The 21,485-nt window shown below is 54.2% G+C and overlaps 1 protein-coding gene across 1 annotated transcript in view; it reads left to right on the top strand.

Annotated features, from left to right (window-relative positions):
* PSRC1 (proline and serine rich coiled-coil 1) overlaps positions 1-20,693 on the top strand; it is a 28,906-nt gene extending 8,213 nt beyond the window's left edge. The window contains exons 2-7 of the mRNA XM_038380048.2: positions 9,396-9,452; positions 11,437-11,494; positions 12,208-12,748; positions 14,203-14,356; positions 15,726-15,995; positions 16,701-20,693. Of these exons, the coding sequence (XP_038235976.1) occupies positions 9,431-9,452; positions 11,437-11,494; positions 12,208-12,748; positions 14,203-14,356; positions 15,726-15,995; positions 16,701-16,783 (1,128 nt within the window). The 5' untranslated portion in view covers positions 9,396-9,430 and the 3' untranslated portion in view covers positions 16,784-20,693. The remainder of the gene's footprint in view (positions 1-9,395; positions 9,453-11,436; positions 11,495-12,207; positions 12,749-14,202; positions 14,357-15,725; positions 15,996-16,700) is intronic.
* Positions 20,694-21,485: the final 792 nt, after the last annotated feature.

The following is a 21,485-nucleotide window of genomic DNA, read 5'->3' as shown; positions in this document are numbered from 1 at the left end:
TCTTCCACTCCCTGTATGCTTTCTGCTTCTTCTTAATCACCTCTCTAAGATGCTTGCTCATCCAGCTTGGTCTACAACTCCTTCCTATGAATTTTTTCCCCTTTCTTGGGATACAGGCTTCCGATAGCTTCTGCAGTTTTGATTTAAAGTAATCCCAGGCCTCCTCTACCTTTAGATCCATAAATTCTTCAGTCCAATCCACTTCCCTAACTAATTACCTTAATTTTTGAAAGTCAGCCCTTTTGAAATCAAAAACTCTAGTTGCAGATTTATTTTTGTTAATCCTTCCGTTCAGTTTGAATTGAATTAGCTCATGATCACTTGAACCAAGATTATCCCCTACAACCATTTCTTCTATGAGGTCCTTGCTACTCACCAAAATTAAATTTAAAATGGCATCCTCTCTAGTTGGTTCAGCAACTACTTGATGAAGGAATCCATCAGCTATCGCATCTAGGAAAATCTGAGCCCTATTATTATTACTAGCACTGGTCCTCCAGTCTATATCTGGGAAGTTAAAGTCTCCCGTGATCACGCAGTTTCCATTAGTATTTACTTTATTAAAAACATTAAAAAGGGCTCTATCCATATCCAAATTAGATCCTTGAGGTCTATAGCACACCCCAAGCACTATCGTAGGAGAGGCTCTACTAGTTATCTTCCCCAATGTAATTTTTGCCCAGACGGACTCTTATCCATTGCATCGCTTCTTATTTCTTTACATTCTACCTCATCGTTGATGTACAATGCTACTCCACCACCTTTACCTTTATTTCTGTCTTTCCTAAACAGCACATATCCTTCAATACCTGTAGTCTAGTCATGACTACTATTCCACCATGTTTCTGTTATCCCTATAATACCTGATTTCACTTCCTGCACCAGTAGCTCTAGTTCCTCCATTTTGTTACCTAGGCTCCTCACATTGGTGTACAAACATCTTAATTCTTGCTGTTTGGCCTCGCTCACATTTTGTACCCTATTAGGCACAGTCGTTCTACAGCCAGTATAACCTATTAGACTGGTATCCACACTCCCCTTCCTCCTTATATACATTCTCCTACCCACGGCTGTATCCTTTCTTACTTCATCTTCTTCCCTCTCAATGCTAAAATCTGGCGTGGAGATTACCTGGACATCTCCCAACCATCTCCCCCAAATTCCTAGTTTAAAGCTCTTTTTATCAGTTGTGCCAGCCTTGACCCTAGAAGTCTATTTCCTTCCCTACTCAGATGAAGTCCATCCCGAGAGATCTGTCCTCTGTCCGTGAATGCCTCCCAGTGGCCATACATCCCAAAGCCCTCCTTATAGCACCACTGCCTAAGCCATCTGTTGACAGTCATAATCTTGTCACACCTTTGTTGCCCTTCTCTAGGAACAGGCAGAATCCCACTAAAGATCACCTGAGCCTCGATTTCCTTAAGTGTCTTCCCCAGCCTAGCATAGTCTCCCTTAATACTTTCCAGCGAGAATCTAGCTGTATCACTTGTTCCCACATGAAGGATCATTAGGGGATTCTTTCCCGCTCCCTTTAGGATCCTTTTCAACCTCAGGTCTACATCCCGTATCTTAGCACCCGGAAGACAGCACACCCTTCTATTCTCTGGATCAGCTCTAGTTACAGGCCTGTCTATTCTTCTCAATAAAGAGTCCCCGATCACATAGACCTGCCTTTTCCTGGTGACGGTGCTATTCTCCAGTCTCTTCCCCTGTTCCCTCTGGCTGCAAGTTCTTTCCATTCCTATTTTCCCTTCAACCCATCCTGTATCCTCCTGGGGCTCATATTTGGTGTAGTCTCCCTTGACTCTTCCCCCTTTTCCTATAGGACTAGCCTCTCTTCTCTTCTTCCTTGCCCTTCCACCTTCAGCCTGCTGAGCCTCTTCTTCATTTTTCAACTCTGCAAACCTGTTCCTAAGCTCTGTTTCTCCTTCACTAGCCCGTCTTTTCCTCTGCCTGGTTCTTTTAGTCACATGCTTCCATTGACCGCTTTTCTCTTCAGATACCTCATGTCTTCGCTCCATCATCTGCTCAAACCCCTTCCTAAACTAAACCAGACTTTTCACCTGCTTCTCCAGACCTTGGATCTTTTCCTCCATCAGCTCTATCAGACGGCATTTCACGTAGAAAAAACTCTTACCAGGTCCCCCCTCCAGGATCATGTACATACCACAGCTTCCACATCCAGTCATCCTCATTGTCTCTTCCACTACACCAGTCACTGCCCCAGCTGCCTCCGTATCTGTCATCGCCTTCCCACCTAAATCCTGTTAATCTGGGAAACAAGCCACACCAAAAAGACCACCCCCCACAGCAAAAACAAACCCCAAACAAGCACCACAATGCAAACTCCTCTGTTTACAGCTCTGTTTGCTGGTTCTGTGCCACTGCAGCTGTCTGCTTTGAGTTCAGAGCTTGCTAGTGGTTAGAAATCAATGGGTATCAATAAATACCTTGATACATTTGTGGAGCTGGGCCTAAGTCCCCAAGGCAGGATCCCTATTGATTGTGGGGATTGAGGCAGAAAGCAGATAGACTGATTGTCAGAGCCTCGGTGACAGTTGCACTGCTGGTCATTATCTGAGGCCGTCAACGCCATGTGACGTCAGTGTTGGGAGGTTTTCAAGACTTTGATCCTAGGAAGTGCTCAGCACCATCCCTCAGTTCCCTTGGACATTGATGGGAGTCACTGGTGCTCTGAGGCTCTCAGCATCATGCTCTACCTGCAAAAGCCATTCAGTTAACAGAGCTGCTGTTTAAGAGTGTGACTGCTCCTCAAACTGCTGTACCTGGTCTAAAGGGGTAAGCTCAGGTAGGGCTTGCAAAATCCACTGTACGATGGTGACTAGATACCTGGCCTTGGTAAGCTGAGGGTAGAGGTGCCAAGGGGTCATTGATTTGTATGGGATTTAATTTTTTCTTTTTTTAAAGAAACCCCTAAGCTTCTATCCCCTCTGCTGGCAGAGAACCTTGTGACCAGGCCCCAGGGCAGCACTGTTGCCTCGGGCCTGGTCTGCCCTGCTATCTTAGGTTGATGCAAGGCGACGTGCATCTGTGCACGTGTCTCCTCTCAAATTTGTCTCCGGCCAACATAAGCGCCCCCTCCCAGCGACGCAGTAACACCACCTCCTGGAATGGCTTTGAGCCAGGGTTGCCCTTCTGAGCCGTAGGGCAAGTGTAGATGCTCTGCGACCTGTTGGCCCGAATAGTCCTCCAGCAGCTGTCCTACAATGCCCCATTCCCTGATCACAATTATGAGCTGCGCCTCCTAGGGTCACTGAGACCAGAAGGCCCCTGCCCCTCTTAGAACAACCTGCCTATTTTTGAAAGGCCTTTTCCTGGTTGCCTGTCTTGGTGAGCAACCCAGCAGCTTCTCCTGGCCCTGTGCAGTGCTCAGGCTCTGCAGTCATAGCTATGGACCAGCCGTAGACACAGCCGTAGACCTCTCTGAGCTGATTGCACAGGTACAACTGGAATCCACAGCAGTGCTGCGTGAAAGTCAAGAAACCACACAGCTGTACCACAAGGCCAGGTAGCACACGCTCATTCTGGTGCTGAGCCACGCACCTGCTGCTTTTACAGCCAGCCACCTGCTTGGCAGAGACTCCACCAGCATCCTGCTCACCACTATGTATACCTTGGAGGAGCCGGAGACAGATCCCTGCCATGAACAGCATGGCGGAGGAGGAGAGGGCATTTGTGGCCAGGAGCTCCAGCTATGCTGTGAGTCAGGGTCTATTTGAGGGTCCTCCACAGTCTAGCCAGTCCCCAGGCTGAGTGCAGATGAGCCTGATGAAGGGGAAGGGACTTTGCATGTCTGTGCTAATGGATTTTCCCTAACAATCTTTAAATGTAAAGAGGGTGCCTAGCCCATCCCCAAATGAACAAGACAAAGCTATCTACTTTCATTGGTTTGCTCGTATGAGAAATACAGAAGTAGAGGTAGCACTTGCTTTTCATTCCCCTGTTGTTGGGGGGGGAGGGGTAGGCAGAGCACTTGATGTGCATAAGGGTGTCCCTATATCCTGCAGAGAGACCTTAATGAAACTTGCACGGAGAGACTTTGCAATCCTCTCCCAAAGGTTTCTAGGGATGGCAGTCTCCCCTCTGCATTAGGGCACTTTCCCACACCAATCTCAATGAGATCAGCTGGCACCATGCAGTAAACAGGCTAATGCATGCAGGCCTGGGCAGCTTTGGGACACCAGGAGCAGCTGTCACCCTTGTAGGCCTTGCTGGAGCCCAAAGCATAATTAACAGTGTGAACCAGAGTAGGCCTGGCATTGGCAGAATAGTAACCCACTAGATGTCAGCTCACCAAGAAAGCACCTTCCTGTTTGGAGAGTAGCTATGTAAACACATTCCCCCCTGTAGGATAATAAGGGGACAATGACAGGAGAATGGATAAGGATGTTTTGCTCAAACTAGGAGGTAGAGGATTAGGGGGATAGTTAACTACATCTTGAGTGTAATAGGTAACTTGTTTGGATCAGTGGCTAAAAGAAGCAGTCACAGGAGGGGTATCTTTGTGCTGGTCTAGGGGACGGAATCCTGGGGTGCTGTTTGAAACACTACCATTGCCGTGGGCTGACGTGCGTTGGTGTACCCGGAGCACCTAGGGTGACCTAGAACTGTGCTTCATTGACTGTAAACCTGCCCAAGTGCCTTTGCTGCTGACCCGCGTCTGGGCCTTTCTTTGAGTAACATGGAGGCTGATGTGTCCGTGAGCTTCATTTTCTGCTTGTGTAGCTTGCACCGGAGCGCCAAGGACTGCAGCGTCCACCCTCAGCAGTGAGTTATCGGCAAAAACCACCTGCGCTTGTGGAAAACAGCACCTGCGTGCAGCACCGTTGCCTGAAACTCACGCCCATGGAATCAGAGCTACAATTCCTTCCCCCTCACCCTGCTGCGCAACACTCACCATAGCTGGGACTGGAGAGCAGGGCTGTGCCAAGGCTCTCTAAGTCTTTATAAGAATAAGGGACGAGAGTTATGAAACTTGTTTTTGCCTTTTCTGGTGTCACTATAAATCCAGTGGGGGCCCCCCCCATCAGCACCTGCAGCTATTGCAGCCTTGAGGGGTTCCCCATCCACACCCACAGATTCCCTGACCCTGTTGAGCAGAAAGAGGCCTGGGGGGGTACATTGTGCAAATCCTGCATTGTCCTGTGACCAAAGGGCCTGGAGAAGGGAAGAGGAGACAGGAGAGAGGCTCAGGACAAGGAGAGGGAGATGCACTGGGATGTAATGGGTCTTCACAGGCAGCAAACCCAAATGCAGCTCACCCTGGTTGACCTTCAGGTCCAAAAATCTGCCTCGCCACCCTTTGCAGTCCTCTGAGCACGCCACAGTAGCAGTTCCCTACATCCCCCAACACACCTCATGGCATCCCAGGCTGCAGTCCTGCCCCTGCCATTCCATGCCATGGGACAGCAAGGAGCTCCACATGCATTGACCTGTGAGAACCAGGTTTGGTGTACGTGTAGCCACAACGGACTATGGCTGAGCATTGAAGTGGACAGAAATGTTTGCCGTCTTTCCAGTTGCAGAGTCCCCTCCTCTTACTTTAAAGTTTGTATTGCTTTCCTGCTGTTTTTTGATGCACATTGTTTGTTTGTTGCCACTCAAATTGCTATTTTTAGAGAATAAAATTCTTTATTAGTTCACAGCAGACTGCCTTGTGATACTCCAAGCACGCAGTACTTGTAAATGTACTTCAAGCACTACATTGTTCCAACAGCACCCAAACCTCCAGGCCCTCAGAACAATCGAGCCTAGAACACTACTATGACTGGCTGTTAAAGTGCTCTTTCAACTGTTCACTCTACACTGAGCACTTGCAATGGTCCTTATGTCTGATTGATCAGAGTCCGCAGATAGACTGACAGATAGTATGCAGGACCTAGCAGGTTGGTCACTGCGATCTCCTGTAAAGAGTAAATGGCACCAGCAGCTCTTCTGCCAACCAAAAGCCCTTTCAACAGCCCTCCTGCACCAGCTGAGCTTGTAGTTCAATCTTTCCCTGGTGCTATTGAGGTGGCTAGTGTGCAGCTTCATATAAGTAGGGAGCTAGGCTAGGTTCCCTAGAGTCGCTATTGGCATTTCATACCACCACTGGTAATCTGTTGATCTGGAAAGGAAGTCCGTACATTCAGCTTTCTGAACAGTCCTGTGTTCTTAAAGATGCAAGCATCGTGCACGGTCCCTGACTAGCCCACAGAGCTGTCAGAAGTGTCCATGGTGATCCACCCCAGCTCACGTGACCATAGAAAAGTAGCCCTTTCTGTTGATATACTGTTGGCCACCTATTGCCCCATCCACTATGTCCTGAACATTGCCAAAAGTCCCTGTCCTGCATAGCAGGAGACCATTAATAGCCCTGCACAGTTGCAGGACAACAGTCCCCACTGTGTATTTTCCACCTCCCAAATGATTTCTACGTGACTCGTAGCAATCTGGCATTGCATGCTTCCAGATCACCACTCGCTTTGCAACTGTCAGTGCAGCCTTCGTTCTGGTGCCCTTGTGCTGGAGGGCTGGGGAGAGTGGGGCATAGATCCAGGAATGGGGGGGCCTGTTGCATCTGAAAGTTCTGCAGCCACTGCTCATTGTCCCAAGCGTGCATTACAATGCACTGCCATCAGTTAGTGCCCGCTTCTCGGTCCCAGAAGTGGTACTCCACTATCTGCAGCGGCTCCGTGAATGTCACCAACAACCTTGAATTGATTTTCATTATATCCCTTCGCAAACTGTCCTCAGAGAAATCCTTATGTTGCCTGTTAATCACAGGAATGTCATGCATCCTGTGTTGGCAGTGTCCATGACAATGGTGCAGAGCTGGGTGGGCTCCATGCTTCTGTCAGAGATTGCAGACACCAAAAAGTGCTGCGTGGGGTTTTTAAAAAATGCCAAAACATATGGGGCTAAGGATCGCGTATGGGGCTAGAAAATGTTACCTGCTGGGAACTTGACCTTGAGCACCCAATGATCCCAGGGCTCGTCATTTCTGTCCTACACTACGTTGTGATAACTCCCCAGAGGCCTTGCACTAGACAGCAGTGCCTGGTACATACTCAGTCCACTGCACTTTGTGTTGACACAAGCATTCCTGGTGCGTATACTGCGCCAACGCAAGCAGCCAAGTGTGTGTGTGTACAAGCCGTGTACAAGCTTCAGCAGCTGTATGCTGATGAGACTTGCGTCAGTCAGTTTGCAGTGCAGCTATGTGAGCACTGGGGTCAGTGACAAGGATCAAGTCACTTTCACTTCTTCCATCCGTCAGCCACAGGGCGCCAGGGAAGCCAAGATGTACCAGGGTCCTACTCAGAGGCTGGTAGAGAAGATGCAGCGTTCAGCACCCTGGAGGGAACTGGGGTGAGCTCAACCCACCCCTCGCTAGGGGACCTTCCACCATGTTTCTTAAAGCCTCTGGTTTTCAGGTTTACTCCTGTGACGATGGGTGTCTGAGCACAGGGTCGGGTGTTCTGGATTCAGTGCCCCGCTCTGCCACTGACTCACTGTTTAACCTTGGGAAAATTGCTCCCCCCAAGCCAACCTGATGAGCTGCAAGGGTTAGTCACTGTTTGTCCAGGGCTGTGAACCTGTGCAGCGAGAGACAGGATTGCCCAGTGGTTAGGGCGCTCCCCTGGGACTTGGGGCATCTGCATCCAATTCCCTGCCCTGCGACAGATTCCCTATGGGACTTGGGGCAAGTCCTTTAGACTCTGTGGGCCTCTGTGTAATGGGGCTGCCAGCCCTGCCCTGCCTCCCCGGGGTGTTGAAAGGGGCAATATGCTGTGACTGTGAACTACTCGGAGGCTGGGGCTGGTAGATATCGATGAGGTAAAAGGAAGGGTTGTGGAGGCGCTAAGTGTCAGCAGAGGGAAAATGTCCAAGTTTGCTCAGCTTGTCTGCTTGCCAAGGCCAGGAGCATTGTGGATATTTCAAATCAATGCTGCGATGCTCTGCCTGATTTACTTACGGGAAATCGGTGCTGCCAGCCTGACCTGAGTGAGCAGGAACAAAGAGCAGTGTGGGGGTTGGCTGAGGATGAACGAGCACCTAAAGAGCTCCGCTTCCAGTTTCAGGGGGCTTGTCGGCAGATGTGGGACTCAAACGCTTCTGGGAAGGGCTGAACTCTTCTGGGAGGGGGAGTTTCCCCTGCTTATTTTTGTGGTTTTTCAAGTGATTTTCTCTCCTCTGTTGCTGTTTGAGGGCTCCCACAACTGCAGGGGAAACTGATTTATGCAGGGTAGCAACTCCATGCCCATGAGAACTGTCCGATTGCTCGTGTCTGTAAACGTCTGCAGGGCCTGCCCAGAGGAAGGATGATGCACACGCAGGGCTGGCAAATGCCCAAGCTGAAAAAAACAGAGACAAATGGTTATGTTTAAGCTTCCTAGTAAGGGGTCCTCTTACCACAGTGGCAGGTGAGGAATGTTCCTGATTGAAGTGATGGCTCATTTTGAGAGTGTTCGTTTGACCACAGCATCTCCCAGGATCTTGCTGTATCTCTGTCTACGGGCTGTGAGTTTTCATGTGGATGTGTGTGTAACGGCTTGGAAGCTATTACTGCTGATCCAAAATGACCAGCCTGTGGTTGCAATACAGATGCCCCTGTGGCCGGTTAAACCTCCCTTATGGGATGTCTCCTGATGTTCTGGGATTTCACTGAGCCCGCCTGCTCCACTAGCCTGGGCTCCATCTCCCTGTTTTGCTGAATCAGGCTCTCTGGCCTCTGGCAGCATACACACACACACACAGGTAGGGAGCACCAGCTGTAGAATCACACAGAGGCTGCAAACAGCTCTCTATGAGATGGTTCAGCTAGGAAATTGTCCAGCACTCAAGTGCAGCTTCCCTTTGGAAAGTACACCCAAGATGATTATGGGTGTGCGCTGTGCAGATCTTTCTATACAGCGCAAGACATCAAAATTCATCTTTTCCCTCAATGTGAAGAGAGATATGCACAGCTTCTTGCCCCTCTTCCCCCAGCCCCCAGTTATAAATTTCACAAACTTTTGTCTTTTGCAGGGGAGGATTTAGCATCTCTGAACGACAAAAGTTTTGTCACTCAATTGCCAGGGTAGACATAGCCTAAGGGATTATCTACACTGGCACTTTACAGTGCTGCAACTTTCTCTGTTGGCCTGTTGTCTGGTGGGTGTCTCCCAAATACACACCCAGTTGTAATTGTTATATAGTCAATCTTCCTAACTTCAGATATAGAAATGATCCGGGCACACAAATTGGATAACCTTTCCAATGAGACCTTACAAGACCCATCTTGCATATTCACATCATAACCATATTTCTATGAAGAATATTGGGTGTAACACTGTGCCGTTTGCATAGGGTGGGGTAGATCTAATACACCCTTTCGCGTGTTTCTTTTTCAGATTGTCCCTGGTCCAGCTCAGTGCTCCCTAGAAAGATGGAGATAGCAGAAGAAGAAGGTAGGGGCTGGAATGTGACTGACAAAGTGGGTTTGGCCTGGTTTTAGGTTCGTTGCTGTGCAGAGAAACTCAGGTAACTTACACCTGCTGCGGTTCGCCAGGTGACTGCTCCATTGGAAGGAGCTTTTAGCATGTTGGTAAATCTGGAGGTGACTCGTTTGCTTGATTTGGTTTTGATCCCCCCATTAGCCCAGTAACACGACTCTCTCCAGCTGCAGGTGTGTCTGTGCAATCTCATCATGGCTGTCCTTGTACCCAGAAAGGGGCGGGGCCTGGTAACATGATCGAGGGGCGGTTTGGGGCTGCCTGAGAGACTCAGGACAAACACGAGTGGCACCAAACTGAGAGAACAGGCTACTGGGAAATCAGATTGATGGGCAGCTTTGATTTAAAACCTCCAGGTGTGTGAGGGTCCCCTGATGGTGACCGACCCTGGGATCACTGTGCAGCACTACCAGCCCAGGTGTCATGATTCTGGGCTTGATCCTGGTCTCTCCTCAGTGGAACGCTATAGCCTGCGATACCATCGCTCCTGATTTACACTGGTGCAAGTGGGAGCAGAATCAGGGTCCTGCAGAAAGCGGGGTTCAGTTCCCGGCTCTGCACAGACAAGTCATCTAGGGCTGGTGATATAATTGTAGGGGTCCTGACCCAAAAAGGAGTTGTGGGGGGGAGAGGGTGGGGGAGTCACAAGGTTATTGTAGGGTGGGTTGCAGTTCTGCTACCCTTGCTTCTGCACTGTCTTCAGAGCTGGACAGCCACAGGGTGGCAGCTGCCCCTCTCTCTGTCATCTACAATGACTCCAAGATCTTTCTTGAGCGCTAACATCATTTTGAATGTAGACCTGGGATTCTGTTTTCCGATCTGCATTACTTTGTATTTAACAACACTGAATTTCATCGGCCATTTTGTTTTCCAGCCATCCAGTTTAGTGAGAATCTAAGTTCCCTCTAAGCTGTGTGGCCATGCAGCAGCCTATCAAGCGCTGCTCAGGCTGCGGTGGGAAGAGGTGCCCCTCCCCCGATCCCAACCCAGCTCTGGACCTGCTGCAGCTGGGGCAGAGGCACCCAAACCCAGCCGGGTGTCCCAACCCCGGCCTGGACCTGTGCGGCCGGGTGAGAAGCGCCTATCCACGGCCCCAGCCCAGGTGCAGCTGCAGGGAGAGAGAGTGGGGGGTCTCTCTCTCTCTCTCTCTCTGCCATAGCCCCGGGGCAGCCTGCATCCCAAACCCTTCATCCCTAGCCCCACCTCAGAGCCCTCACCCCTTAGCACCACAATCCTCTGCCTGAGCCCCTCATCCCCAGCCCTGAGCCCCCTCCCACACTTCGAACCCCTCGGCCCCACCCCCGCCACATGGATTTGGTTATGTGCTCCAATATGGAGGTGATGTGTCACAGGTCACCGCCATATGGATGCACATAACATTCATTTCACACATGGCCATAAAAAATTAGAGGGAACACTGGTGAGAACCCTTTGTAACTCTTCGCTGTCAGCTTTAAACTAGCAATTTTGTATCACCTGCAAATTTTGCCACCTCACTGTTTATGCCGTTTTCCAGATCATTTGTGAATATGTTGAATAGGACCGGTCCCAGAACAGACCCCTGGGGGACACCACTATTTACCTCTCTCCATTCTGAAAACTGACCATTTATTCCTACCCTTTGTTTCCTATCTTTTAAACAGTTACCCATCCATGAGAGGACCTTCCCTCTTATCCCATGACAGCTGACTTTGCTTAAGAGCCTTTGGTGAGGGACCTTGTCAAAGGCTTTCTGAAAATACAAGTACCCTGGATCCACCTTGTCCATGTTTGTTGACCTCCTCAAAGATTTCTAGTAGATTGAGGCATGATTTCCCTTTACTAAAACCACGTTGACTCTTCCCCCAACATATTGTGTTCATCTTGTGTCTGATAATTCGGCTCTTTACTATAGTTTCAACCAATTAACAATTAATACTGGATCAATATTTCTTTCCAGATATAAAATTTATCACCGATGAGAAGTTTGACTTTGGTCTGTCTTCTCCTTCAGACAGGTAAGATTGAAGGGCCAGAACCTCAGCTGGTGTCGAGCAACCTGGCAGTGAAGCCAACAGCTGAATTACACCAGCTGAGGGTCTGGCCCAATATCCATTTCCCTTAAAGGTTTCTGTCTGTGTGTGCATTGAAGGGCCCTCCCAGGTTTCTGATCATGCCGATGGTGTGGCGTGAAAGCCTGCTGGGAGGGCAGAACTCTGTGACGCATTAGTCCATGTCCCTCCCGCCTCACTCCGTGCTGGCAGGTGTTGGGCCTTGTGGCTCTGGGAACCTGCGACGGGAGGAGCGAGAAAACCGGGCTTGCGGCGCTTCAGCCTTAACTTGCCAAAAAAGCTAGGCCCGGCCCTGCAGATCATTCAGCCGCAAGCATCCCTCTGGGCCGGCTGCTCCCGAGCGCTGAGCCTGCTGACACAGAACTAGGCCTCCTGCCTTCGGGGGGCCAGTCGTGGCTGACAGTTGCTGGATGAGGCCCTTGAGTGGTAGATCTGATCGGCCTCTGCAGAGCCATAAAGCTGCCAGGTCAGACACATACGAAGGGCAGGGCAAATCCCCCCCATGGGGGGTCAGCCAGGTTCTGACTGACTCAGTTAGTAACCAAGGTGCAGCTGGAAAGACAAAATACTTCCCTGCCTCCAGCTGTAGCATGAGCCTTGTGGAGCTGGGCACTCTCCGCTCCGTGCAGGCTCTGGTAACCGTGGCTTTTCCCCCACAGCCGGGACGAGGAGGTCCGGTATGTCGAGAGGGGCGTGGCACAGGGGCTCGACCTGAACGTGCAGCAGAGGGAGGACGTGGGCCAGAGCAGAGAGTACTTGGTCCGCTGGAGCCCACTGAGTGCCGAGAAGCTGGAGGAGATCGTGAAGGAGGCCAACCAGCTGGCCGTGCAGCTGGAGAGGTGCAGCCTGTGGGAGAAGGAGAACGCCAGGGCCGGGCTGCTGGGAGACACAGCGCTGGGCCCAGCGGGGGAGTCCCTTGTGTCCGTGCGGTTCCTGCACAAGGAGCAGGCGAGCCCCCGGAGCCCCCGGCGTGAGACCTTTGTGGTGAAGAACAGCCCCGTCAGGGCGCTGCTGCCCACCGTGGAGCCAGGGACGCTCCCCCCCGCGGGGAAAAGCCCCTCACCATGCGCCAGAGCAGCACCGACTCCCCCCCGCCTCCGACACAAGCTGGGCAGCTGCTCTTCTGGCGGCGAATGGCTCCGTAAGAAATCCACCCCCAGCAAGGGCCCCGCTCTGTCGCCCACAAAGAGTACCGAGAAGGTAGATGGGCCGCTGCGAGGGGGAGGTGCTGAGAGGCCTGCGCGGGGCTCTATCCTCCATGGCCAGCTCTGGTGGGGGCAGGGGTTACTCTGGAACCCAGCCTCCCACCCCCCTTTCCTGCCAGAAGGGAGAAGGAGCATTCTCCCCTATCCACCGTGAACCTCCTGATCTGCTGCTCCGTGTCTGGGTCCCGGTGCTGCTCTGGTGCTGCACAGCGCTCACACCAGGACCCAATGCTTGTAAATTTCTCTGCTGCCCACATTCCCAGTAGCAGCTATGAAACTGATCAGAGGGGTCTACTTTCAAAGGGCAGGTGCCTGCAAAGAGCTTTGAGCAACAACAGCGGCACTGGCCCAATCTGTCTGCAGACTCAGGCAGGCAGCACTGCACCTAGGTCATGTGAGGGAGGTTTGGCCTCCCAAGCATAAGATCAAGAAACTCTGGTTCAGCAAATGAAAATTTGAATTCTGCCTAAACAGCTGGCTTTGGCCTAGCCCTTCCCGGAGGGAGGGCTCCCGTTTGTCCGTGGCAAGTCACAACTTTCCCGCTGTGCAAACTGCTGTCAGCATTCCCTCCTGTAAAGTGGAACCAACCCCCCTAGCATGAAACGTTCACTTCTCGGTGTCCTCAGGAGGTTGGGATGCCCCCTGCTGGCCCTGGGCTGAAACACCAGGGCAGTGAGCTGAACTGGGGCATCCCATGCAGGAGCTGGGCTCGTGGCAGTGCCTCTGGGGGAACTGTTTGAATGGTGCAGGCAGCAGGTGCTAACGCGTAGGGACCTGTGTGGGGCATCGGGTGTGGGCTCTCTTGAGTCCCTGGGCTCACATCGCTGCTGCGCTGTCAGGATTCCCAAGCTGAGTTGGGCTGGACCAGGTCAGCATGGGCGTGCAGGACCTCTCAGGAGCACCGAGGGGCTGCAGGAAGGTGGATTCTGGCATCTGAGTCAGTGTGAGGCTAGGGGGCACTGTGCTGCAGGGAGCGGGGTGGGGGCTCAGTAGGAGGCGCTCTCTCCTATGCCCCTAAGGGAGTGGCTCAGTGGGAGGCTATCTCCCCTTGCAGTCAGTGCTGACCCCGATGCCCAGCCTGGTGCCAGGGGCCCTGTGTTGCTACACGAGGCTGTCGTTCAGATGGGATCTAAATCGCGGCCCTGGCACCAGGAGCGGGAGCTCCAGCACCCCGCACAGATAGCAGCAGGGGATGTTCATCATTGTGTGCTGCCTCCTGACCTCCCACAGAGCTACAGCTGGAGACAGTATTCACACACACACCCCCCGCATCCTGTCTGTTGTGGAGCCTTGTCCTGCACCCCACCGGGGTCCGCCTGACCCCACAGGTTATTGCTCTATCAGGTTGAATACTGCAGGTTCCGGTCGCCAGGGAGAGGCAGGTGTGCTGATCTCCGCTGTACGGTGCAGCCCAGGCTTCACCTCCCTTTATCCCTCTTGCCGCACTAGCTGAGCCTCCAGGACCGGCCGCCCAGCCGTGCATCACCAGCCAGGGGGAGGAGAGAACCAATGGGCCCCAGGTCATCTCCCTCCCAGCCCCGCCCTGCACAAGAGCCCTTGACGCCCCTTAGGAGAGCGGAGCTCCTCCAGGAAGCAAGTGCAGGTAACCGGGCTTGCGAGCAGACTGAGCATGGGGGTTGGGGGCTAATCCTGCTCACTTCACCTTACCTGTGGGGGGATCAGGGGGTCTGCATCCCCTTGTGTGCCACCGAGCCCTGCACCGGACAGCCCGTAGTGGGCATTGGGGGCAGCGTGGCCCCACGCAGAGGGGCAGGGGCTGCTCCTCCCTGGTTCAACAGTAGCACGTCGGCTGTGCTGCCCGTCTACCTTATGGGGGAGGATTCAGGATCCCAGTGTATAGACGTCCCAGGCAGGATGTGTCCCCGAATGGCCCCCGTGCTGGATCTGTGCCGTGTGTTTGCAGGTCCCTATTGCTGCCCCTGCCAGAACCGGCCTCGGTGTCTCTGCCCTTCCTGCATGCAGGGTTCCCCGGGAATCCACTTCTCATCCAGCAGAGAGGCAGCGCCCCCTAGTACCCTGCTCTGGGAGGGGGCTCCCTCCAGTGGCGAAAAGAAAACAAAATGGGTTTTTATGCCTGGAAAATAATTGTCGCGCACTAAGCGGGGCGGGCTGGCTGGGACCAGGCTGCCCTCCACCATGGACCAGCTCCAGAGAAGTGCTGCTGAGCTATCAGAGCCAGGAACAAGCCTGCACTTCCCAGGAACCAGCTGTCAAATCAGGTCCCTCCAGCAGCCCAAAGAGTCAGCCCCGGATGTTGCCCCGGTCTCGAGTCAGCCCCTGCGCTTTGTGCTGGCAGTTGTTGGCAGCCACATTTCGTGGCTCGGAGACAGCCAGGGCCAGATGTGAGGATCGTCGAGTGCTGGGCCTTGAAGTGCTGTGGCTCATGGCTGCAGAGGTGGGAAAGGGGTGCAGAATCGGACCCCAATCTCTGTCACCTGCAGCACTGGCGAGATTGGCTGCTGCCTGGAGTGGGACCTGAGGGAGGGCAAGGGAAGATGGGAATCGCAGCAGCGGAATCGGTACAAACATGTTCAGACCCGTAAAGTCCCCCTGGCTCCTCGGGCAGCGATCTGCACGCAGCGATGTCTGGCCCGGGAGCGGGATCAGAGGGTGTAGAGGGAGTCCAGGGCCAAGCTCTGGCTTTAAAAGCCAGTTGGCAAACAGGGGTAGTAACAGTGGGGCTCCAGGTGATGGGGGCTATTCACAGAGCCCTGAGGGACGGCAAGCGGGGTGGGGAGGGGTAATCTCCCTGAGTGAGATTGAGCGGGGGGAGGGGTAGCAGCAGGGCCCTCCAGTGACTGGGAGTTGAGGGGGTGGCAGAGCCCCTGAGGGACTGCGAGTGGAGGTGGGAGTAAGAGCCCCCCCACCCAAGGAAAGGGGGGCGGGGGGCTCTCTTGGAACCTGCCTGAATACAGCCCTAACAGATCCTGCTTTTCTTTCTGCCCAATCAGGTCGGGCTAAGGCCTTCAGGGGCGATGCTCCCCAGCTCTCAGCCAGTGCCAGGCCTGCCCCTGGTGCACACGCCCACCAGACCCAGGCCAGGAATATGGCCACCCCTGTGCCTATGAGTCGCCGCCCGGTGCCCAGCGGCATCCCCAAGCTGGCCAGCCGCATCGTCGTCCTGAGCAGGGCTGCCGTGCCCGGGAGGCCCAGCCAGCTGCAGCCCATGGGCCGTGGCTCAGCTGGCAGGAGAGTGCTGCCGAGCGCAGCCGGACAGAGAGGTGAGAGGTTAGGTGTGTGCAAGCACAGCACGTCACTCGCCCCAGGGGTGGGCTGGGACAGACCCACGGGGAGCTCCCATGTCCAGCTTGCACTGGGCCTGAGCAGGGTAAGACTCTGCATTAGCAGGGGGCAAGGCAGCCCTTCCCTGGGCAATTAGTACCTCTCCCATAGACACCACTGAGCAGTGCCTGCCGCCAAGCCAGCCTGGCTGTGCCCATGCTAGCCCCCCCCAGAGCAGGACTACATCCCCTAGTCCTGCTTTGGGATCTGGCCCCAGGGTGGAGCTTTCTGGGCACACACAGCTCTAACTGGGCTGCCCCTCCCCCCAGGACAATGGAAGTGTCTGTCTCTGCATTGTTATAATGGTCTAAGCGGGAGGCTCGTGCCCTGATGCCCATAGGATGCTGTTCGGTGGCACCTGGAGCTGGATCTCCGTCTCCAAGCAGTGACACTTGCTTGCCAATTACTGCCAGGTTTGCCAGAACCTATTCTCCCACCTAGCCCAGGCCCCCGAGCAGCCGGCTGGGAGCCCCAGCCTAGCCCAGGCCCCTGAGCTACTGGTTGCGAGCCCTGGCTGCCCGGGCCATCTGGTGCTGGATGAGAGATCTCAGCAGCCTCCTGTATCCTTGTGCCCTCGAGGCTCAGATGCTCCAGCTGGGCTGGGCTGGGCTGCGCTTCCTGCTGACTTTTTCCTTTGCCCGCAGGCCCCGGCCCTCAGCGGACAGCCCCTCCAGGAAGCAGGCTGCAGCCACCCCGGAAGGTGACCTTGCCCAGGTCTCCGAGGTAAAGCTCTCCCACTGTGTGGTGGTGTGTGAGCCTTATGGGAGCAGAGCTGCAGATCAGAGCAATCCCTGCGAGCTGTTTGCCTCAGGGCTGGCGCTGCCTGCAGGTTTGCTACATAACTGCACGGACTCTTCAGGAGCAAGGCTGCCCCTGTCGGTGAGAGCAGCTTCCTGGGTTACCAGCCACCTCCTGTGGCAGGAGCTGTCCGTCTCGTCCTGTGTGCTCTGCAGCCCATCAATGTCCGTCTTGTGCATTAACCCCACAGCCACTTGTCCTCCTTGCCGGCCTGGGGCTGCTCCCTGCTCTAAGGGCCCAGCATCCCAGTTGGGCCAGGTTTGCAGCAGGGCTCCCCTGGTGGGTGCTGAGCTCTCTAGAAAACCTGGATCCATATCGTCCCAGCACATGGGCTTTGGTCTTTAATCCTTCTTCCACCAGCCATCTGCGCCCATTGATGGATGTCTGACACCCCTAAACCCATGTGGCCTGCCTCACACGGCTTCCTGCCATGACACTGGGCTGTGATAAAACGGTTTGAGACCAGACTCGGCCAAGACCCCGATCGTCCTCGTGCTGGCAGAACCGGACTGACCCTTCACCTGCCTGTGGGGCATCCGTCAGCAGCACATGCCAGCTTGAAGGACCCGGGAGAACTAAGGGCCACCACCTGCTAGGCTGGCAGCCTGAACTCCCCGGTTTTGAGCCTCTGCTCGGGGGGGGCGGGATCATGGTTAGTTTTACTTTGTTTTTTAGCTAGAGGAGGGGGAAATGCTGAGCTTGTTTTGTGCAAGTGGACTGAGCAGGTTGCTGGGCCGTACCGGCCGCGCCTTATCTCATACGGCAGCTGCATTCCTACGTGTTTAGTGGTTGTAGATAGAGTGGGCCAGGAAACGGGGCTTCCCTGGGAAATCAAACTCCAAAATAGTTTGATTCTGAAATGCTGCCAGTGTCTTGTGGGAGTTTTAGTTTGGGTGCCTTGAGTCCTCATTGTCCTCTAAAGGTTGGGCTCCCTGGTCAGACTACATTTCCCATGGTGCACCATGGAAGGGGAGGCAGTGCCTTATGGGAATTGTAGTTTGGGTGCTTCACACTCCCAATCTCTGTGTGCCAGGCTCCCTGATTGGATTCTGTCCAGGGGCGGCGAGTTGTATGGTCCCGCAGGCTCGAGCGATCTTCAGGGCCCGGGGGCCTGGCTTCACCAATGTGAAGCACCTCCCTGGGTCCCAGAGCATCCCTGCCTCTCTCCTGCCGCTCCATGCTGACTCGGCTCTTTTGGCTCCCTGCATCAACTGCTGCCACGGGGTCCTAGTGCCCCCCTCACTAATGGCAGGGCAGGCTGCCCTTCTGCCTTGGACCATTCCCTTACCCGGCAGCGCCCGCCCCCGCCCGCAGTCACCACTCCTGCCCCATACTGGGCAAGGGGCAGCCCCATCCCTCACCCCCAGTGAGGCTACAATGAGGGGCAGCAGCAGGGGAGAAGGCACACATGTGATGGCAGCCCCCCGGCACCCACCACAGGGGAGGCAAGGGGGCTTCCTGGACCTGAGAGGGACCCTAGGAGCATGTGCAGTGACAGTGGTGTAGGGTGAGGGGAGAAAAGGGGCCCCTCCCACAGAGCTCACGGCTGCTGGGGGGAGAGGGCTGGGGGGAGTCCTCCTCTCTGGCTCCAGCCGCAGGGCAGCCTGCACACACCCCAAACCCGTCATCTCCAGCCCCACCCCACAGCCCTCACCCCTGCACCCCTCCCTCTGCACCCCCTCCATCCCCAAACTCTCTCCCAGAGCCTGCACCCCACACTCGCTCCTACACCCCCACCCCCTGCCCAGAGTCTGCCCCCAAACTCCCTCCCAGAGTCTGCACCCCCAGCCCGGAGCCTGCACCCAGCACCCAAACTCCCTCCCAGAACTTTAGACAGGTGGGGGATGGAGTTGGAGGGGGGGTTCTGGGTACCACCACCATTTCTACAAACCTGCCACCCCTGATTATGTCTCCACTACTCGCTCTGGCCCTTCATTTGCCATCATGTATGGCCTCCTGTCACCAAGAGGGGAGACCATGGTGGGAAATGTCTCAAAAAGCTAGATTACAATTGGAAAAGGTTCAGAAAGGGGTAACAAAAATGATTAGGGGCATGGAACAGCTTCTGTGTGAGGAGAGATTAATCAGACTGGGCCTTTTCAGCCTGGAAAAGAGGCGACTAAGGGGGGATCTGATCGAGGGCCATAATGTCATGAGTGGTGTGGAGAAAGTCAATAAGGACGTGTTATTTACTTCTTGTCATATCACAAGAACCAGGGGTTACCCAATGAAATTAATAGGCAGCAGGTTTAAAACAAACAAAAGGAAGTATTTCTTCACACAATGCACAGTCAACCTATGGAACTCCTTGCCAGAGGATGTTGTGAAGGCCAAAACTATAATAGGGTTTGAAAATAAGTTTCTGGAGGATCGGTCCATTAATGGCTATTAGCCAGGATGGGCAGGGATGGTATCCCTAGCATCTGTTTGCCAGAAGCTGGGAATGGGTGACGGGATGGATCACTTGATGATTCCCTGTTCTGTTCATTCCCTCTGGGATACCTGGCACTGGCCACTGTCGGCAGACAGGACGCTGGGCTAGATGGACCTTTGGTCTGACCCAGTCTGGCCAGTCTTATGGTCTTAGCCCTGCCAGGGAGCTAAGAGGAGGAGAGCAGGTGCATGAGGCACCGCAACTGCATTTCAGAATCAAAATATTTAGGTTTGGGGTGAGTTTTTCAACAAAAACTGGAAAATTTATTTGGAAATTAGACACTTTACCCCAAATTCCTGTAGCTGAAAACTCAAGCCTCTGACAAAATTGTTTTTGAAGGATGAAGGAGTGGCACTACTTATAGACCCTGGCAGAGGGCACTAGGGCTCTGGGCAGCTGGCCCTGGCGGGCAGGTTAGGCCCACAAATGAGTTGGGTTTCCAGGGCTGCCTTTGCTCCCACTGTGGGTTCCTTCCTCTGAGCATGTCTCCACAGATTGCAGTGGGGCTGGATCATCCTTCCCTGCCCCAAGGGCCTTGTTCCCTTTATGTTACATTGCACCGGCATAAAGGTCCCAGTATGGGGATGAAAATCCAGCCCAGCTGTAGTACGGGCAGCAGAATCTGGACCCAGGTCATTGTTGTTTTTACCAATCCAGCGGAACGTGCGTGTGTGTGGGTGTGTGTGTGTGAGAAACAAATCTGAGAAAGCTGGGCCAGATCCTCAGCTGGTGTAAATTGGTATCTCTCCATCAGCTGCATTAGAGCTATCTCTATTCCCTCTATTGTAACGTTAACCCTTCCCCCTCCAGTACTCCCACCACGTGCCATGAAGCTGACACGCAACCCGTCAGTCTACCTTCAGGCTGAGCAAAGAACCCCAACGGGATCATGTGGTTTGGGCTCCTTCCCCCGTCCCGGGGTGCCAGCACAGCTGGGAATGTCCCTTTGCTCTGCTCTGGATTCTCGGGGTGGGGGGGACTAGGATCCTGTGTTAGACAAGACCCTCTCGTGCTGCGCAGCAGCGCCCCCCAGGCTCTGTAACTGGGGCCTGAGCCTCAGAGAGGCCCGTTGAGGTAGTATCCAAGCTGAAAGCAGGTGTTCTTGGGAGCCAGCCGGAGCCACCTGGGGCCCGATCTTCAGAGGAGCTGCAGGTTCCCAGCGGTTTGGAAAATCTCCCCTTTCCCCTCCCCCATGCTTCAGGTGGGTCTGCAAAAGCTGGCCTTGGTGTGGCACTGAAATGCTGTGAACTGAGCCCCATGGGGTGGCTGGACCCAGCTCCCTGGCACTAGTGTTGTTAAGAGGAGCTGTTTTTGTACTCTGTGTATGGGCATTGAAACATGAACCCTTGCCAGAGGGGTTGGCTCTGTACCCGACTCTCTCTCATACATTCTATTTTTAAACAAACCTGGTGGCTGAAGGTCTCTTTCCTGCAAGGCAGCAGCGGGGCTGGGGAGAGAACACACAAGCAGAGTCCAGCCCCATGGAGAGGCCTTTCCCGGCCAGCCAGTTGCAGGAGCTGGGCTCTGGCTCCCTTTCCCAGACCTGCAGAGGGCGGTTACTCTGCAAGGAGAGTCGGGCCCAGGGCGTTAATGCAGGAAGGGAGCTGCTGGGGCTGCGCTGAACCCCGGGGCCTGGTCACCTGACGCATGTGCTCTTGCGAGCAGAGCAGCTCCTGTGTGACCATCGCCTGCCAGCCTGGGCAGCGAAGCAAGTTCAAGCCAGATGAGCTTAGGCCCCCAGCAGGTTCTAGGAACCATCCTGAGCCTTGGGGGCGCTGCTGCTCCGGCTCTGTTGCACCAGCTCCCTGCCCGCACCCTGACGTGATCTTTTCTGGCAGCCCAGGGCCTCCAGGTGCTCTGCACACATCCCCATGAGGAGCCAGGCAGCGGGGCCCTGAGCAGGGCCAGTGGGGTCTTTCCATGGGAGTCAGTGGGCTGTCTCAGACCTAGTGTGACTTTCCCAAGGTCACGCAGCAAGCCAGTAGCAGAGGTGGGAAGAGAACCCAGGAGTTCTGGCTCCTAAGACCCTGCCCCAAACTCAACCCTCTGGACCCCACTTCCCTGCAGAGCTGGGAACAGAACTCAAGGACCCTGCCTTTGCTCTGGTTCTAGGAGCTGCCGGGCTGAGCTCTCTGGGCAGGGGAGAAGCTTCAGCATTGGCCAAAGTGGCTTCTCCACCAGGCCAGCTCTTGGGTTT

Source organism: Dermochelys coriacea, chromosome 21, assembly GCF_009764565.3.
Source record: "Dermochelys coriacea isolate rDerCor1 chromosome 21, rDerCor1.pri.v4, whole genome shotgun sequence".
NCBI lineage: Eukaryota > Metazoa > Chordata > Testudines > Dermochelyidae > Dermochelys > Dermochelys coriacea.
Note: the sequence above shows the minus strand (reverse complement) of the source record. Positions and strands in the feature narration are given on the sequence as shown.